Source organism: Sciurus vulgaris (genome assembly GCF_902686455.1).
Source record: "Sciurus vulgaris genome assembly, chromosome: 9".
Taxonomy (NCBI): domain Eukaryota; kingdom Metazoa; phylum Chordata; class Mammalia; order Rodentia; family Sciuridae; genus Sciurus; species Sciurus vulgaris.
In genome coordinates this window covers 24,254,368-24,271,095 of record NC_136469.1, presented here as the reverse complement: position 1 = coordinate 24,271,095, position 16,728 = coordinate 24,254,368, and the positions used below count along the sequence as shown (strand labels likewise).

The following is a 16,728-nucleotide window of genomic DNA, read 5'->3' as shown; positions in this document are numbered from 1 at the left end:
ACACAAAGACTTCACAAATAGCTTCATTTTTGAAAGGTAATGAATAATCTTAGAGACATACAGTACTCCCGCCCTTTCATACAGTTTTTTTTTTTTTTTTCCCCTTACCAAGTTCAGACTAGGTCCATACCAGATATATTTAATGGGGAAGATCAAAGCATCTTTGTCATGGAGTGCAAAGCATCACTGAACACAGAGGGGAAAAAAAACACTGCTTTTGAAATAGTGGGCAAGGGAGCGCCCTGCTGCCTCTGCACAAATGGACTTTTGTATAATCACTAACTACTCTGCCCTAATTTATCACAATATACACTTTTATGTTAGCATTTTTATGACTTTTTTTTTTTTTGGTAGAATTTAAACCTTTTACTCATCCTATTCTATCATTTCTTGCCTTATAAGAACTCTTGAAAAATAATGGTCAAACCTAATCCAAGCATTTCTTGCAAATGCTTTATGTTGTTCAAATCCAATCTGAAGGAATGTGCATGTGGAAAATCTGAATCGTGAGTTTTTCTAGTGGAGACGGTCTTTCCGAAGGAGAGGTCACTGTCACATAGAGCCTTGGCATTCACAATTAATCATCTGAGTGGAGAGATTTAGTCACTTGAGTTCTCACAATGGAAATGTCACTTCGTGTACTGGTATGCTTTAAAGTTGTGTGCATGATAAATACATGTTTCTGGGGATGCAAATAGGGGTTTCGGATATCTCCTAAGGGATATCCTGTCAGACCGGAACAGGAAGTGGGCTGCATGTCTCCTCATGCACTACTGTGTCTGGCCTGCTTCAGCTATCTGAGGCAACATTGGTAGAGGGTGTGGAACCGCATGTGCTTGACGGAACGATCACAGCTAACGTCAGTTTGATGTATTCACGGCAGACTTCCATTTAAATGGCTGAGTGAGCTATATGCCTAATTATAATTACTTTAAAACTGTATACACAGCAGAATAGAACTAAGACAATGGGTACCTGGAACTTTGGTGACTCCAAGTGATGCAAACTATTCACTCCCGAGTTTTTGAGGTGTCCATAAAACCTTGGAATGTTTTTATCAATCCTCCATTTCTCATAAGTTCCATTTCTCATAAGTTCTCACCTGCCATCTGGTGAAAGAAGGAGAGACAGGGATAAAATCAGGAAACAAGAAGAGCAGAGGGAGCCGAGTAATATTGCAGTGGAATAAATTACTCCTGATTTATAGAAATTTCATTTAGGGCTAGTGGTGGAGGCTATGTGCCATCTTCTGTTCCTACTCACTGCATAAATGTATGAATGCTATTTACAGTACAATTTCATCTGGATATCAGTTACTTGGAAAAGCTTATACAAATTTAATAATAAACTTAGTTGACTGAAAGCTTGGAAAGAAGTGAATGATGAAACCATGTCTCCTGAAGGCCAATTATAGTGGCTTTGTCATTTTAAAGTGGTCTCTGGAATAGCCAGCAATGGCTGTGAGATATAATTTTTTTCACCCAAATGATTGGAAGCATGTAAAGATGAGAAAGGGTTCACAAGCTTTTGTTTGTTTGTTTCATTGAAGGATATATACCCAAGGGACAAGATGTGTCTCCTTTTTGATTTAGATACACTTATTAGTCCATGTCAACCATCTGCATGGGCTTCTCAGCAGAATTTAATATGGGAGATCTAGAAGATCATTTTTTTTTCCTCTTTTTACTGAACTGATTTTTTTGCTGAAACACTTAATGTTTTAATCAATGAATGTTCAAAACGTTCAACTCCATAGAAGAAGGAAAGGAACTCCTCAGATTTGGGCTGGATGACCCTTGCTGCTGATTTCAGGGCAGCCTGGGAACTAGATTCCAGTATGACTGGACTTTACCTAAAAGAAAGCATTATGGGAGTGTTGTGAGAACGGACACCCACGTTTTTAAATATTTCTCATTATTATTTTTTCTCTACATTTTAGAAAGAAAATTTAATTCAAAATACGTGGACTGACTGTTCACAGCAGGGAGAGCGTTTCTGTTGCCTAATGACTTAAATAAACAGATAATGTGCCTTCCACCCTCATCCCCCTCTCTCTCCCCGCAAAGCCACAAAAATAAACTACACAGCCTCCTTATTTCAGTTTTTAATTTTTTAAAGGCTGTTTCTCAAAACGTTGCAAAAAGGGCATATAAAGTTGATTCTAGAGTTCCAAAGAGCTCAAAGAGCTGGGGAAGCTGATCCTGTCTTGAGTAATTTAGACATCAGCATTGCTTTGACCTTCTTTAGGTCAAGGGAAGTCCAAATCATGAAAAAAAAAAAAAGTGTCTTTTAGGTCTGGCCTTATTCTTCTTTTTTGAACAGGATTCCGTTGTTGCCAAGTCATGGTGTATTTAATTCCATAAGAGTCCACCACTCGATAGCCTTTCCACCCCGTCACAGAGACGTGACACTGGAGCAGGAGGTTTCTTTCATGTGACCCTGCACCCCCAGCACATGCTACGCTGCTCTCTGAAAGGGGACACGATAGAGGGAAGATGATGTCTGTTTGCTATAAAGATAAATGTCACACATTGACTCAATTCTCTTTGAAGCTACTGTTCTGTTGTAGCTAAGAATAAAATAAATGGTTTTTATTTTCAAGACAAAGTTTCTTGTAGAAGGCCAACAAGAGTCTTGGGATGCCAAGCTCCTACTTAAAAGAAATACCAGGGAGAGTTTCAGAGAGAGCGTCTCCAGAACATCCTGTGGTCCTGAATGAAATTTAAATATACTTAGAAGCAACTTGGTCTCACACAGTGGACAGCTAAAACTGTTTCCTGGGTCAATGCATAAGGGTGTTCTGGCTTCTGTTTCCTTTCATATTTATGGGATGTTATTAAAATTATTGCAGAAACATAGAAAGTTCAGAGGAGGAGATGACCTCTCCTGATATTCCCATCCATGCTTATTTATGGCCTTAATCTGTGAAAGATCACCTACATGAACTTGTTTAGCAAATTCACTTTTTAACCAAGATTCAGAACTATCACTGATCTCAGTGATGATACCCTACTGATTTAAACTTAGACTGGTTGTGAAAATCAGACTTGTTATCTTAGTTTTGTTGAATACTTGGTAGAATATGCATTGATAATGTCAGCATCAATAATGGCAGAGACACCCATTGATATCCTTTGCTAACATGATTTTATTTTTTGTTGCCCTGAAATGGCATTTGAGATACATGTCCAGAAATTCCACCAAAAGATGTTATTAGAAATAATATTGTTTCTATCCATAATAATATCCATGTATATTATTAGAAATAATATTACTTGTATCCATAATAATACCCATGCTATTGTAAGGGAAGATAGGTTATCCTACACAGATGTGCATCAGCGGTGTTGAAAGTAAAGATGGAGAAGGTAATGATGCATGGATTATGCACTTAAAAGGTCACCTGTCATCTTGAACTCCTGTGTGTGTGATGAGGTCTCAGCGCAGATTTACATACTTGCAAATACTCTGGACTTTCTGCAAATTGCTGCATAAGATTTACCCAGAGAAAGTTTGATTTCAAAGTCTACAAAACAACAATATTTGTTTTAAAAATACTTAAGCAAGCTGGACGTGGTGGTGCATGCCTGTAATACCAACGACTCAGGAGGCTGAGACAGGAGGATCTTGAGTTCAAAGCCAGCCTCAGCAATGGTGAGGTGCTAAGCAACTCAGTGAGACCTTGTCTCTAAATCAAATACAGAATAAGACTGGGGATCTGGCTCAGTGGTTGAATGATCCTGTATTCAATCCCTGGTACCCCCTAAAAATTACCTAAACCACTCAAACCCTCCATGATTAACAATATTTTTTCGTCCTATCGTAGTTTGTTTTTGTTGTTTTGTGGACTTATGTCTAGACAATAGGGTAGAACACCAAATTGGAAATGTAGAGATTGGTTCTAATCCTCGCCCTGCCACTAAGTAACTAGCAGAAAAATTTTAAACATACTACCGAAGTTCAGTTTCCTCATCTATAAATTGGGGTGGTTTGGAATTACCTCTAAGATTCCTTCTACTCCTTCTGTTCTCCTCCTCCCCTTCCTCCCCCTCCCCCTCCTCATGCTCCTCCCCCTCCTCCTCCCCCTCCATTTCGTTCTCTTCCTCTTTCTCTTCCTTCTTCTTTCTTAACATTCCTTGCTTTTACTTACTGCTTATTTCCTAACCCTATTTGTCTGTTAACTCAAACATTTTTTTTTCCTATATTTTCTGAGAAATATGTGGATTCTTAAAGTTCCCTATCAAACCTCCCACAAGATTGCCTCTCCTTTGGGCGGAACTGCCCCATGGTAAATAGTTCAGCATGTATCATGTCTTTTATTAAAGATGTAGTCACACTGTACATTGTCAACATCAGCTGCTCCGAGTTTCATTTCTGGGGATGGCTGAGGTGTGAGTGCATGATCCCCCTGCTTACCCGTCCGTTCATTCAGGCCCTGAGAGGGGCTTCAGCTCTGGGCCTAGGCTGGTCCACTGGGACTTCCTGGCAGCCTCCTGCATCTCTCCCTTCCATACCCAGCTCTTTCTGTGCAATCTCATCACAACCAACACACACTGACCAGATGGAACCTTCTGTGGTACCTGGCACTGCTGATGTTGCTGGGGATGCAAAGGTAAGGTAAGGAGGCCTCCAGGCCCTGCCCCAGCCATGTCCCTCTCCCCTCTCTTCCTCTCCCCTTCCACCTCTTTTCCACCTCTTTGATCCTTGCTGAGCTGAATTGGGCCATCACGAGTTTGCCTAGGCTAGCAGCACAGTAGACTCCCATTCCTGTATTTCCTCATGGTTCCTGGCGGGCCAGGCCCCTGAGCTGCGTATTTTTTATGTGCCATCAGTTGTTCCAATTTACATCTGCTCTGAGGGTGAGTTTCTGTTTTGGAGAGTACGCCTTGAGTTTATTGTCATTACTATTACTGCAACAACTGCCACTACCAAGAGCTTCCATTTACTGTGTGACAGGCGTTTTATATACATTCATTATCTCTTTTATTCCAATAATATTATTGCCTATAAAGAGAATGGGTTTTATCCAAAGGAGCAAATTAGCAGCTCTCTCTCCCACTGGGTCTATTAGCATTTGGTGGGATTTAGTTTTGTTTGCAGTGATACTAACTAGCTAGTGATATACTGGGAGAAGTTGTTTATCAGGCTGTTGTAAACTAGGTAAAATTATGAACATTTTAGTCCCGTTGCCCCAAGAACACATGGTTCCTTGTGACGAAGTGGCCACATCTCCCTGAGCTCTAAATCAGAGTGAAATTTATAGTGGTCAGTTCCCTGAAAATAGTTTGGCATATGAAATAGAATGCTTTCCTCTTTCGAAGTAGTTAACATCAGGTACACATGGAGGATGGCCTACTAAAATATGACATTTCTTCTTTGAATAAATAAAAACGTAAATGTTAACAGGGGAGATTACTGGCCAAATCTGAAAATCAGTCTTTGTCTTCTGGTGATTTTTGCCATTCAGCTTCTGCTTTCTTTCTACCCTGCCATGTCAGTTAAACCTTCCAGTTATAGGAGTGTAACTGTTTGACCACATTTGTTGCATTTATTCTTCTTATTGCGAGTATGCTAATTTTTCTCTCAGTCAATCCAAGGACACCCTAATTTGTACACGATTCCTATATATTTTGGTATTAATTAGGACTGAGGAAGCATAGCTCCAAAATTAAATGGATTTATATGAAATACTAATATGCAGGATTTAATGTAGATTTAATACTGTCATACTCTTGTAATATGGAATCAGTGATTAGGGTGGTGGACGGGAGGTGTCTGAGAGAATAGGAAGTACCTTGATCACATTAGGCAAGGCAAGGTGCTAGGGGATCCGGCATTCTGGCCGAGTTTGTTCTTCCGGTTCATGCCTTCTTACTGCCTTCCTCTGGTGTGCCATCAAATCTCCGACCAGAGGACATCTCGGTTTTTCTCTCCTCTCCCAGGCAGTTCTGTAAAAATAGGCAGGTTAGAGTTTCAGTAGTGGGAAATACTTCCTGAAGATGGGGATGGGGGCAGCCTGTTTGTATCTCCTTCTCGCTACTTCGATGTCCTTACAATCCAGACGACATCACGATCCTGATCCTTCTTTTCCCTCTAGAGATTGACAGTGATCTCACCTAGGGTCCTGGTGCAGTCCTTTCTCTCAGATCTGTTGTTCAGCTGAATCCTTTGTGACCAAGTGTCAGGATGGAGGAAGTGAACATGAAGGAAAGAAAATGGAAGAAGATTGCAGATGGGCCCTGTCAACACTCCCCGCCAGTAGGGAGGCTCCGGGCGCAGAACTGATAAAGGGATCGCTTACCTCAGCTTGCACCAGGGGTGTTTATCCTAGAGTGAAAGGGAACCTCAGTCCCCACCCCACCCCATTCAAACAAGGAAGTCCCCACCAGGGGACACATCGCAAGGAGCCAGACCGCAGAGGTCTGAAGAGCCCAGGTTTAGTCAGAGGATTCCTCAAATTGCTTGGTTAAACTAACCCATGTCGCTTGCAGCGGGCTCCATAACACTGCATTTTTTGAATTCCATAACTTTATTCCTGAATCTTTCAGGCTCCATCCACTTTAAGTGGTCCTTTGCATGTAGAGTAGAAACCCAATTGACTCCATAAGTAAAGAGTGAGATTATCTTAAAGTATACACTTGGGAATGTTTCCTTTTAAAATTATGAAAGTGATGTGTGCGTTTAGAAATTCAAACAGCACAGAAGAATAGAAAAAGAAAATGCAGGTTTCCTTCCCCGACTCTTTAATCCACGGTCCTTCCACAATAACTGCTGAGTGGTTTCTTGGGTGTGCTTCCAGAAAATGTCCATGCAAATACGTGGATATCATTTTTGTGTTTGTTTGTTTCATTTATTCATGCTGATCTTTCCACTCCTTCTTTATTATTTTCTTGCCCAAGTATTTCAAAGCAAGTCCCAGATACCATATCTGTTTGCTTGTAAATACTTCCATATTTGTATATCTCCAAAAGATAAGGACTTTGAAAACATAACCACACTTCCACTATCACATCTAACAGGATCTACAGTTACTACATGGTATTATGGAACACCAGGCGGTAATCAAGATTTCCTCTACAATCTCAAAAATGTCTTTTACCATTGCTTTGTTTAAATAGAATCCAGATAAGTCTCACCTTTCCTTTGTTTTATATATCCCTTAAGACTTTTTAAAATCCATAATCCCTTCCCTTTTTAAAATGCCATTTACATGTTGAAGAAATTGGGTCATTTGCCCTGAGGAATTCCCATATTCTGGATTTGGCTGATTCCCTTGGTAGGTTTAGTTTTTTTTTTTTTTTTTTTTTTAACCTGTATTTCCGGTAAACTGCTAGTTAGAGGCTTAATTAAATTTTTTATAAGAATCTTTCATAGATGGCATATCAGGAGGTACACAATGCTGTCCCATTTCTAGTGACGCTGAGAGTCATCAATGTTTCTATATGTCATTCGATCCATCCTTCATAAAGTTCCCTATCAGCTGGGCAGGGTGGCGCATACCAGTAATCCCAGCAAGAGGATCGCAAGTTCAAGGACAGCCTGGGCAATTTAGCGAGACCTGTCTCAAAATAAAAAAATAAAAAGTTCTGGAGATGTGGCTCAGTGGTTAAGCACCCCTGGGTTCAACCCCCAGTTCCAAAAATAAATGAATAAATAAATAAGTTCCCTGTTAATCTTTTATCTAATGGTTCCAGCAGCAACTGGTTTCTCTTTTTTAGAAAATAAACATAGGCTCACTCTGGACATGTGGTTTTGTGTCTCACTTTATCTTCAGACCCTAATATCTCAGACATGTTGCCAATTCAGATGTAGATCAACTCATTTTAAATGGCTTCGTATATCTTATTTTTAAAATTTTTTCACCGGTTCGGGAAAATTCCGGATTCCTCATGATTTAGAAAGGAACACCGGAGCCTTCGACTCTCCTTGGTGTTATTCCAGTCTCCCCCAATCACAGAGATGAGTTAGTGTGGCGCTGGGTAATGAAAGTTGATAGACCAGAAGCTCAGCAATACCGTGTGGCAGCAGAGAGGCCTCCCGGTGGGGTGGGGATGGTATGGAGGAGAGTGATCTTAGCTTTGCTTGGAGGAGGGAGCTAGTTTGTTTGCTTTCCTGAAAAATGGAAACATTTGTGCTGGCTTGGTGTGGCTCTTCCCAAAGCAGGCAGTGAGGCCCAGTCCAGAGCAGAGGAAGGCGGCCCGCATTGTCAGTAGCAACCAGAGGGACAGAAATAAGAGGATGAAAAGCCCTGACCTCGGGGCCCCCTGATGGCTAAATTGGCAGCGGCATGTATCTGCACAAGCCACTGCTAAACAAGTCAGCAGTGGGGAGCCTAAAATTTGTCTCCATTGGAGTTCAGCCTGTGAGGTTTATGATAACTGTTTGGTTTTCAGAGTGCAGCACAGCCTTATTCTCTGTCCCATTTGATTTGTCTTTAGTTCTCACCCTTTTCCATATCCAGGAATTCAGAAGGGGACTCAGGCCTGTTGGTTTCCTTCAGGAAACAGCAGCCCTGAATTCAGACTTCTGTGACTGCCAGAGGGGGCCTGGAGCACCCTGAGCCAGCCCCGCAGGGACCAGGCCCCGCAGGGCCCTCCTAAGTGAGGGATTGCCCTCACAGAGGTGAGACTCATCAGTCAGGATGGTCAGAGTTGGGCCAGTGGAACCCAGACAGAAGTGCCTGGATGGGTCTCTACCTGAAGAAAAGTAATCATAAAATGTGTCCTTGGATAGAATCTTGGAATGGTTAAAGAAAAAAAAAAAAAAAAAAAAAACCCAAGTCATTTGGAGTGCTTTTTATATAGCAGCGCATGTGCCTCGGTGCCAGGTATGATTGTGCCTTCTTGTTTTCCCTGATGTTCCTTTTCTCTCCTTCTTCCAAGCCTCAGAAGAGGAAAGTGGAAAGCCTTTCCAGTGTCCGATTTGTGGTTTGGTTATAAAAAGGAAGAGTTACTGGAAGCGGCACATGGTGATCCACACAGGCTTAAAAAGTCATCAGTGTCCACTCTGCCCATTCCGGTGTGCTCGCAAGGACAATCTCAAATCCCACATGAAGGTAAGCCACCTGTAGACAGACCTCAGGGAGAGGCAGGTGCAGCCAGGGTCCCTGTGCACAGTATAGTGCTGGAGGCCACTCACGGAGATGGCACTGTGGCGTAGTGTACAGGAGACCATGCTCAGTGAACAGCTAGAAGTCAACACAACAAGGGACATTGAGAAGGGTCTCTTTACAACCAAGGGTCCACTTTACAGCCAAGAGCTTAAAGGCAGACTCTTCAGTATACAGATATTAAATGTAGTGTAGAGCTGTTCTTTCTTATGGAGGAACAACAGCTTTACTGGGTCTTGCATGGTGACAGATTTCTGTAGGTGTTGGGAGGAAGAGCTGGGAAAGAGCAAGAAGCAGTGAGGACAGAGTCCAGAAAGAGCTGCTGGGCCTGAGCACCAATGACAGGGCTCCTGGGCCTTCCTCCCTCCTGGAGACACCTGTGCAAACCCAGAAGAGCACCCCAGACACCTTGGAGGAGGTGTGTGTGGACACACCGTATGGACACTATTTCACTTAGGGACCAATAGTGACCAGACTGAGTGGCCTCTGTGAGGCCGTCAGTGTTTAAGCTGTTTTATTTCCCTGTGTTACATTTACCAAACATCCAAGGACATCATTTTCAATGTCCTATTCAAAACAGTGGGGAGCTTAAGTCTGTAGCATGCATGTAGAGAATTGACTAGAAACTCTTGTGCAAAATGGGGGAAAACCTGGTCATGTAGAAATCTTCTTAGAAGACCTCATTGATTCTAAGAATTTTGACTCAACTTGGAGCTTGAGCTTTTGAATTTGATACATGTGAATTTCAGTCTTGTTAGGCAACTTTCCTGCCATGTGGCCTTAGGCAAGTTAATGTTTAGGCTCTCAGTTTTCTCATCTGTTAAGTGGGAACTATGGTGTTTGGCTGGAAGAACTGTCGTAAGAATTAAAGGATGATTGAGGCAAAGTGTCTGACACAAATGTTCAGTGGCAGTTAGTTAATTTTAATAACTGCCACTGAACATCTTAATAATGACAGTGATATTTCACTAATATTTTCAATGTGGTTCGACTGCTGACATTATTTACAAGCCGTTTCCCTTCCTGAAATAAGCACTGTGTGTGTATGTAATTAAGATATTTGCTTATTTCGAAATCTTGCAATCTGAGCCTTCAGAATAGATCAGTAATCACTGTAAGGAACTGTAGCTCTTAAAAGAGTGTGATGGAATAGAACTTCTATTGACTTTAGGAAATAGCTTAGAAGATTAAAAAAAAATTAAATTCATGATGTAATTTGTTTTCTGTCATTTGCCTTTTTCTCCTGGGAGTAAGTGCCCTTCATCTTCAGAATTCATTTAACCAGGGGCTCTGGTGGGTTGGATTTTCCTGGGCTTAGGGCTCTAACCCTCCTCATCCTCTATCACCTCTCCCCAAAGGAAAAGCCCCTATCTGAAACCTGCAAAGTTGGGTTTCATTAGCAAGATGAGACTTCAAAGGAAATGCCTTTACAACGAAAGCTTGTTTTAGTTACTGCATCCTTAGCTGTGTTTAGAAATCAGGCCTGGCGAATTTACAGCTTCAGTGAGCAGAAAACTTGCATCTACCCTGACACCTTGTAAGCTTGGTTTCAGCTCAGGGTCACTTAAAACAACCTATTTATAAACCCAGGGGGGGGAAAAAAAAAAAAAGCTGGGTTTTCAATAGCAGGAACTACTGACCCTGAAACTACAGGGAGATGAGTTGGGTGCCTTGATGACACAGACGCGCGGCCATGACAGTGTTACAGATGAGAGCCGCCAGGCTCTGCGGGTCGTGGGGTCTTGGAATGCTTTCAGAACAAATCAATAACCAGTACAATAAAGCAGTTGTGTGAAATTACTACTTTATTCAAAACTCATGGTGTCCTAACCTGTTGAGCTCTGACTTGAGCTTTTGATAAAGGAAGCGTGAGAAAGGGATCATGCAAGTTTAATTTCATCAAAGGTGGGCATTCTTTTCTAGGCTCGCCACCTCCCTTTATTTAGTTTTTATTTTCTTTTTAAATCAAAGAACTCATGATTTTATTTTGATTAGACATACTTTAACATTGCCCAATTTTGCAAATCTAATCTACGGAATACGGTAACGGCTGTGGTCTTGTGCATAGATAGCTGCTGCTGCATCCTCCAGAGACTACAAATATGGATGTATTTTCTAAAATGAATTTTGCCGAAAAGGCGGGAAGAGTCTAGTCAAAGATCAAGTCCTCACAGAAAGGAAAAGTCTCACTTCGATGACTTAGGAACTACAAGAGCTTGGAAGAATCATTTAACTTCTTTAAACCTGTTTCCACTAATGGAGATAATAATCATCCTGTCTATCCCACGGGGTTGTTATAGTTAAATGAGATAATGCACAGAGAGCACTTAATACAGTGCCCTGCATGGAGAAGAGACCTTCGGCACATGTTGCTAATAATCATTATCCCAAATCCACCTATATATATATATTAATGTTTACATTTAGAAATAAGGAATGAAATGGCATAGGAAAGTGCTCTCGAATAAATCTTGTTTACTTTCCTCTCTTGGTGACACATCTTCAGTAATAAGCACTTAGAAAAACTGAAAAATAAAATGAAATTAGGCATTCATCTTTTCACCCAGAAATAACCATTATCATTCCCATGCATAATCTTCTATGTTGATTCTATAAATTTAATTAAGAAAAATGGGATTGGGCTTGATTTGTTCAACAGATACAGTAGTTACTACTAGGTGTGTGCCTACTAGGTGCCACATTTTTGCAAGCCACCTTTCTCCCATGATATATTGTGCGAATATTTTTATGACCAACTGCAGTAGGGAGCTAGTAAATGCCTCCAGCTTCCTCAGGGTTATCTTAGATTTCCATTAAGTCTTTTACAACTTTCCTGGATGAGTGAGCATACAGGAATTAAATGTGAGATTCATAAGCTACGATTGAGCAGAAAAGGCGAGAAGGACCGCCAGGATAAAGAACACTAATGAAGTAATGGCAGGAAACTGAACGAGAGGCAGGGTGCTGCCTTCTGCAACTCCTAGGCCTACTGTGAGTCAGGAAGACCCTCACCTGCCCAGCCTGGTCCCCTCGGGGCGGACTACACGTTTCCCAGAGTTTCTCCAAGCTCTGAAATACTACCTCCCAGGCAACTGAGTGCTACCAAGTGACAGTTCTAATGATGTCTAGAAGCTGCTGGTGGTAAATGACCAGGGAATAAGTGATTCTGCAGAGAATGACATGCTTTAGATGAGCATTTCTTCACATTAGCAGACTAAGAGGGCCTTTCAAGCAAACAATAGGCTAAAGAGAATAAAAATGATAATAGAGAGGCGTTCTTCTGTTGGAGAGAATGCCACGGGAGGATACATACTTCTCTCAAAGGCCACACGTGAGCTCTCGTCCCTTTGGGTAGGTGTAGCTCAAATAGAATCTTAAGTGCAACCGTCAACCCAACACTGCTTCTCCTCCCAACTTGCACTGATTTTTCATAACTAAATACAAGTCCAGGCTCTAGGGGAAAAGCCCTGTAAACTACTTGCACAGACTCCTTTCGATGCAGGGCTTCCTTTCTGTCTTGGAACCTGGGCTCTCTGTCCTTTTCCTTCTTCCAGAAGCTGCTTCCGGAGCTTCTGTTCTTGGATTAGCTTCTGTCCTCTCTGGGGTCAGCAGATGTAAGGATACCTCTGAAATGGAATCTGCCCCATTGCATGGCACTCGGGGACACGGAGCCTTCCTCCCGGTGACCTTTATCACCTGGTTCCGGGCATGCCTTTGGCAGCCACCTGTCAGGAGCCCTGAGGCGGGGCTGTGACCCAGGGCGCCCAGGGTATCCATGCCTTCATGAATCTGGTGGAAGAGCTGGTGGGGAATCTTCTGGATTCTGTGAGAAAGTAAATGAGAAGTGAAATCCCATTGTCTGGAAAGAACAGAAAGCGGCAGTGTTAACAGCCAGGGCTGTCGGTCAGGGTGTTTCCCCACCCCTGCCCTCTGCCTGGGCAGAGGGGAGCCTTTTGGCCACAACTGAAGTTTTTATGGTTATTTCTGTTGATAAACTCAGGCTTTGGGGGACCCAGAATCTCTTCTGTTGTTTTTTTCAGAAAGCCACAGTGGGGTGCTGTAGCAACAGGATCTCACCATTAACTTTTAATTTCTTTGCTTTTGTTGGTCACTTAACATTATTTAAAAGTATGTTTTGGCTGGTGAAGAATGCTTTTGGATTGCATTCAGAAGGCATAAACAGCTGTAGTAAAACTTGGTCTCTTGGAAAGGAGACCCACACAGAGGGCCCAGGTGGTGCAGTGAGTTAAGGAATGAGCCTTTAACCTCAGTGAGACCAGGGTTCAAATCCCCTTAGGTCACCCCTGGATGACATAGGGTCAGTTTTGTTTGGGTTTTGAATTCCAATCACTGACATTGTTGTTTGTCCAGATCCCACGATTCCCTAAATCATTTGGCCCAAATCTACACAATTGGCAGTTTCTACTCCAGGGAGGGCCAGTCCTGAAATAGCAGTGTGTAGCAGGTCAGCACTGAAGTACATTGGCAGAGATGAATGGGGACGTTACAAGCTTATGAGCACCTGCCAGCTCAAAGCCTGGCTCGGGCCAGTGCAATGATTTCCTCACTTTTTCAAGCACTAAATTTGGTAGTGACAGGAAGGAAAAAGTTTCTCCCCGTTTTACAGGTATTGTGAGCATGCAAGACTGGAACTGTGTTTAAAAGTCTGCATTCTCTCACTGCCGACAGCATAGTCTAGAGCGATATTGTAACTACATTTGGAAAATCCAGTTTCCTCTTGCCCAGAATGCTTGGTGAGGGTCAGACCTTGATTTTTCTCCTGCTTTCCTTTCTTCATATGTAATTTTGCTCAAGCCACTTCTTCTGGGGTCTCAATTTCCCTGTCTATGAAATGGGAATACCCTGGAGATATTCTTTTCTGCATGCTTAATTACCTAAGAGCAGCGTTTTGAACATTGAAATTATGTTTGCAAAACACAGCTAATTCTCTGGGTGACCATAATTGGGTACATGCAAAATATGATTGTAAGAAGAATTACTTGACAGGTTACCTCTTTTGACCCTTAACTAGTAATTATATAAGTTGACCTTGTGCTGGGTTTGTAATATTTTCTCAGAAGATAGCAACTGAGATCGGAAGACTAATCTTTCAGGAGGTTTCTGCCTGGTGCAGCATCCTCGGGCAGGCAGATCTGATAATGGACTCTTAACCTGGTGGACCTGCTTTCTGTTTGGGGATTGACCTCATTACCTGGAGCACTAATGAAATGCTCCTCTGGTTGTCTTCTTCCTGGGCCCACAACCCCGTGAGGAAGTTGTGGAGGGGCAGTGTGGATGTACCGCGGGCATCTTCCCTGAACGCACAGTGCAGAGCTCACTCTTCTTGCTTCTCTGTCAGGTTCATCAGCACCAGGACCGGGGAGAGACCTTTCAGTGCCAGCTATGCCCTTTCACTTCCTCACGCCACTTCAGCCTGAAACTCCACATGCGCTGCCACCAGCACTTCCTGAGGACAGAAGCCAAGGTGAAGGAGGAGACCTCAGACCCAGATGTCAAGGGATCTCCCCACCTCAGTGACAGTGGCTGCCTGGGTCAGCAAAGGGAAGGAGGAGGGACAGAGCTAGTAGGGACCGTGATGACGTCTAACACTCCAGAGAGGACTAGCCAGGGTGGGGCTGGCGTCTCGCCTTTGCTGGTGAAGGAGGAACCCAAGGAAGATAACGGCCTGCCCGCCTCCTTTACCCTGAGTGCCGCCGACAGGCCTGCCAACCACACAAAGCTGAAAGACCCCTCCGAGTGTGTGGCCAGCAGTGCGGCAGCATTGTTCAGCCAGGACATCTCTGTTAAGATGGCGTCTGATTTTCTCATGAAGCTGTCAGGTACTTGACTAGGGTTGTGTTCTCTCTCCCTCTGTCTCTCTGTCTCTCTCTCTTTCTCCACCAGTATTTTCATTGGTAAAATAAGCTGGTAGGATTAGATGGTTTCCAGGTTCCCCTCAAGGCTAAGTCTGCACTTTCATGAATTTTCCTTGACTGACTTTTTTTTTTTTTTTTTTCTTTTTTTTTTTGGCAATCCTTTGGAAGCAGGCATGGCTTCGGTTTGGGTCTCAAAACAACAGGGCTCATTGGTTTCCTTCTGGTTTTTACCCTTTGGGGGTTCTCCCTGTGAGGGGAAAGGTCACAGGGCGAGCCAGGTTTGTGCCAGTTGCTTTGTGTGACCCTGGGCCCTATTTAATGTGTCTCTTCTGCACTGGGTTCTTCAAAGTACTTGTATATGAAACACCTCATTTTGTATTGTTTATTCTTTACTGTCTTAATTTGAAAGCTTTTAAAAGAACGTCTACACAGACTACTATGAGGAATTATATTTTTGGAATTTGAGCAAATGATAAAGATTGTCTTTATGAATGTTTTTTCAGGATTTTGTGGGTGGGTAGGTGTGGGTATGTGCAAAGTTCTTTATTTTTTTTTTTAATGTAACATAAAACTTTTAAACCATGTTTTAGGTGCAGAGTTCGGTGGCGTTCAGTACATTCACCTTCTGGTGCATCCATCACCACTGTTTACATCTAGACTTTTTTCATCTTCCCAAGCTGAAGTTCTGTATCCGATAAACCCTAAGTCCCCCTAAGTCCTACCTGCAGCCTCTGGTGGCCATGATTTTACTTTTATCTCTGTGAACTTGACTCTTCTAGGTACCTCATATAACGTGAAATTTTTTAAAAAGTGGTCTTTTTTTAAAAAAAAAATTCTGTTCCAACTGTTCTAATCCCCTTTCAAAAGAAGATAATGTGTAAATTATAAAAATGTATTCTTATCAATTGATATCATTTTTCATTATCATCAAATTACACATGACTTTTTGGTGGTTTTCTTCAACGTCTTGGATTTAGCAGTGATGTTGAACAGGGGTGGAGAGATGTTGGATTTTTTTTTTTTTCCCCAACTCTTTTTTGGAATGATAAGACATGTTGTGGGACATGTGCTGGTCCTCATTACATTTATAAAAGTACAATTTTAAATTTTAAAGGAGCTGTAGAGGGTGGGGAAAGGTCGGTTGAGAATCGGTTCTGTCTTTCAGTGAAAGTGGCAGTCCCCATGATGATTTCCAAATGCCATTTCAGCTCTTTGGAGATTGACAATACCCTTTAAATGGAGAATAATTGGTCACCGCCTTCCTTTAAATGCACTGAGAGTCGCATTTCACTAAATGTCATTGCCAGGTGAATGAGAGGCTCAGCTTCACTCTAAAGTCCCTTTGCTTGGTGACACTTCAGTCAGGTCTTTCGGAATGTCCCTCTTAGCCCAGATCTCTGCCCCTCAGCAGTTGGAAGGAGTGAGGAGAGGTGGGGGATGGGAAATGAGAATCCCAGAAATTAATGGGGTGTAATGGGGGGGGTAGGGGAAGCCGCCTGCATGGGGAGGGGCCAAGTCACAGGAACTAGTTGCATCTAATGGAGTCCTTGATGCAGCTGTGGGTCTCCGCTCTTCTCACCTGGCCCTCTCCCTCTCCCTTTCCCGTCCCAATCTCAGGGAAAATGTGATTATCTAGACTTTGAGTTTTATATTTAAAATTCCTTGACAGTGTAGGGAAATGCATGTTTCCAGTTTTCTCTTTGTCACCTGCAGGGGAACCTGTCTCTTCCTCCAAGGTCTGGC

General features: G+C 42.6%; 1 protein-coding gene across 10 annotated transcripts in view; it reads left to right on the top strand.

Moving 5' to 3' along the window:
- The window catches only part of ZNF827 (zinc finger protein 827), a 162,292-nt gene that overhangs the window by 34,439 nt on the left and 111,125 nt on the right, over positions 1-16,728 (top strand). For 9 of the 10 annotated variants that reach the window (XM_079154126.1, XM_079154131.1, XM_079154135.1 and 6 more), the window contains exons 3-4: positions 8,883-9,055; positions 14,469-14,949. In XM_079154126.1, coding sequence (XP_079010252.1) covers positions 8,883-9,055; positions 14,469-14,949 — 654 coding nt within the window. The remainder of the gene's footprint in view (positions 1-8,882; positions 9,056-14,468; positions 14,950-16,728) is intronic. The other variant, XM_079154128.1, reaches the window with a different exon arrangement.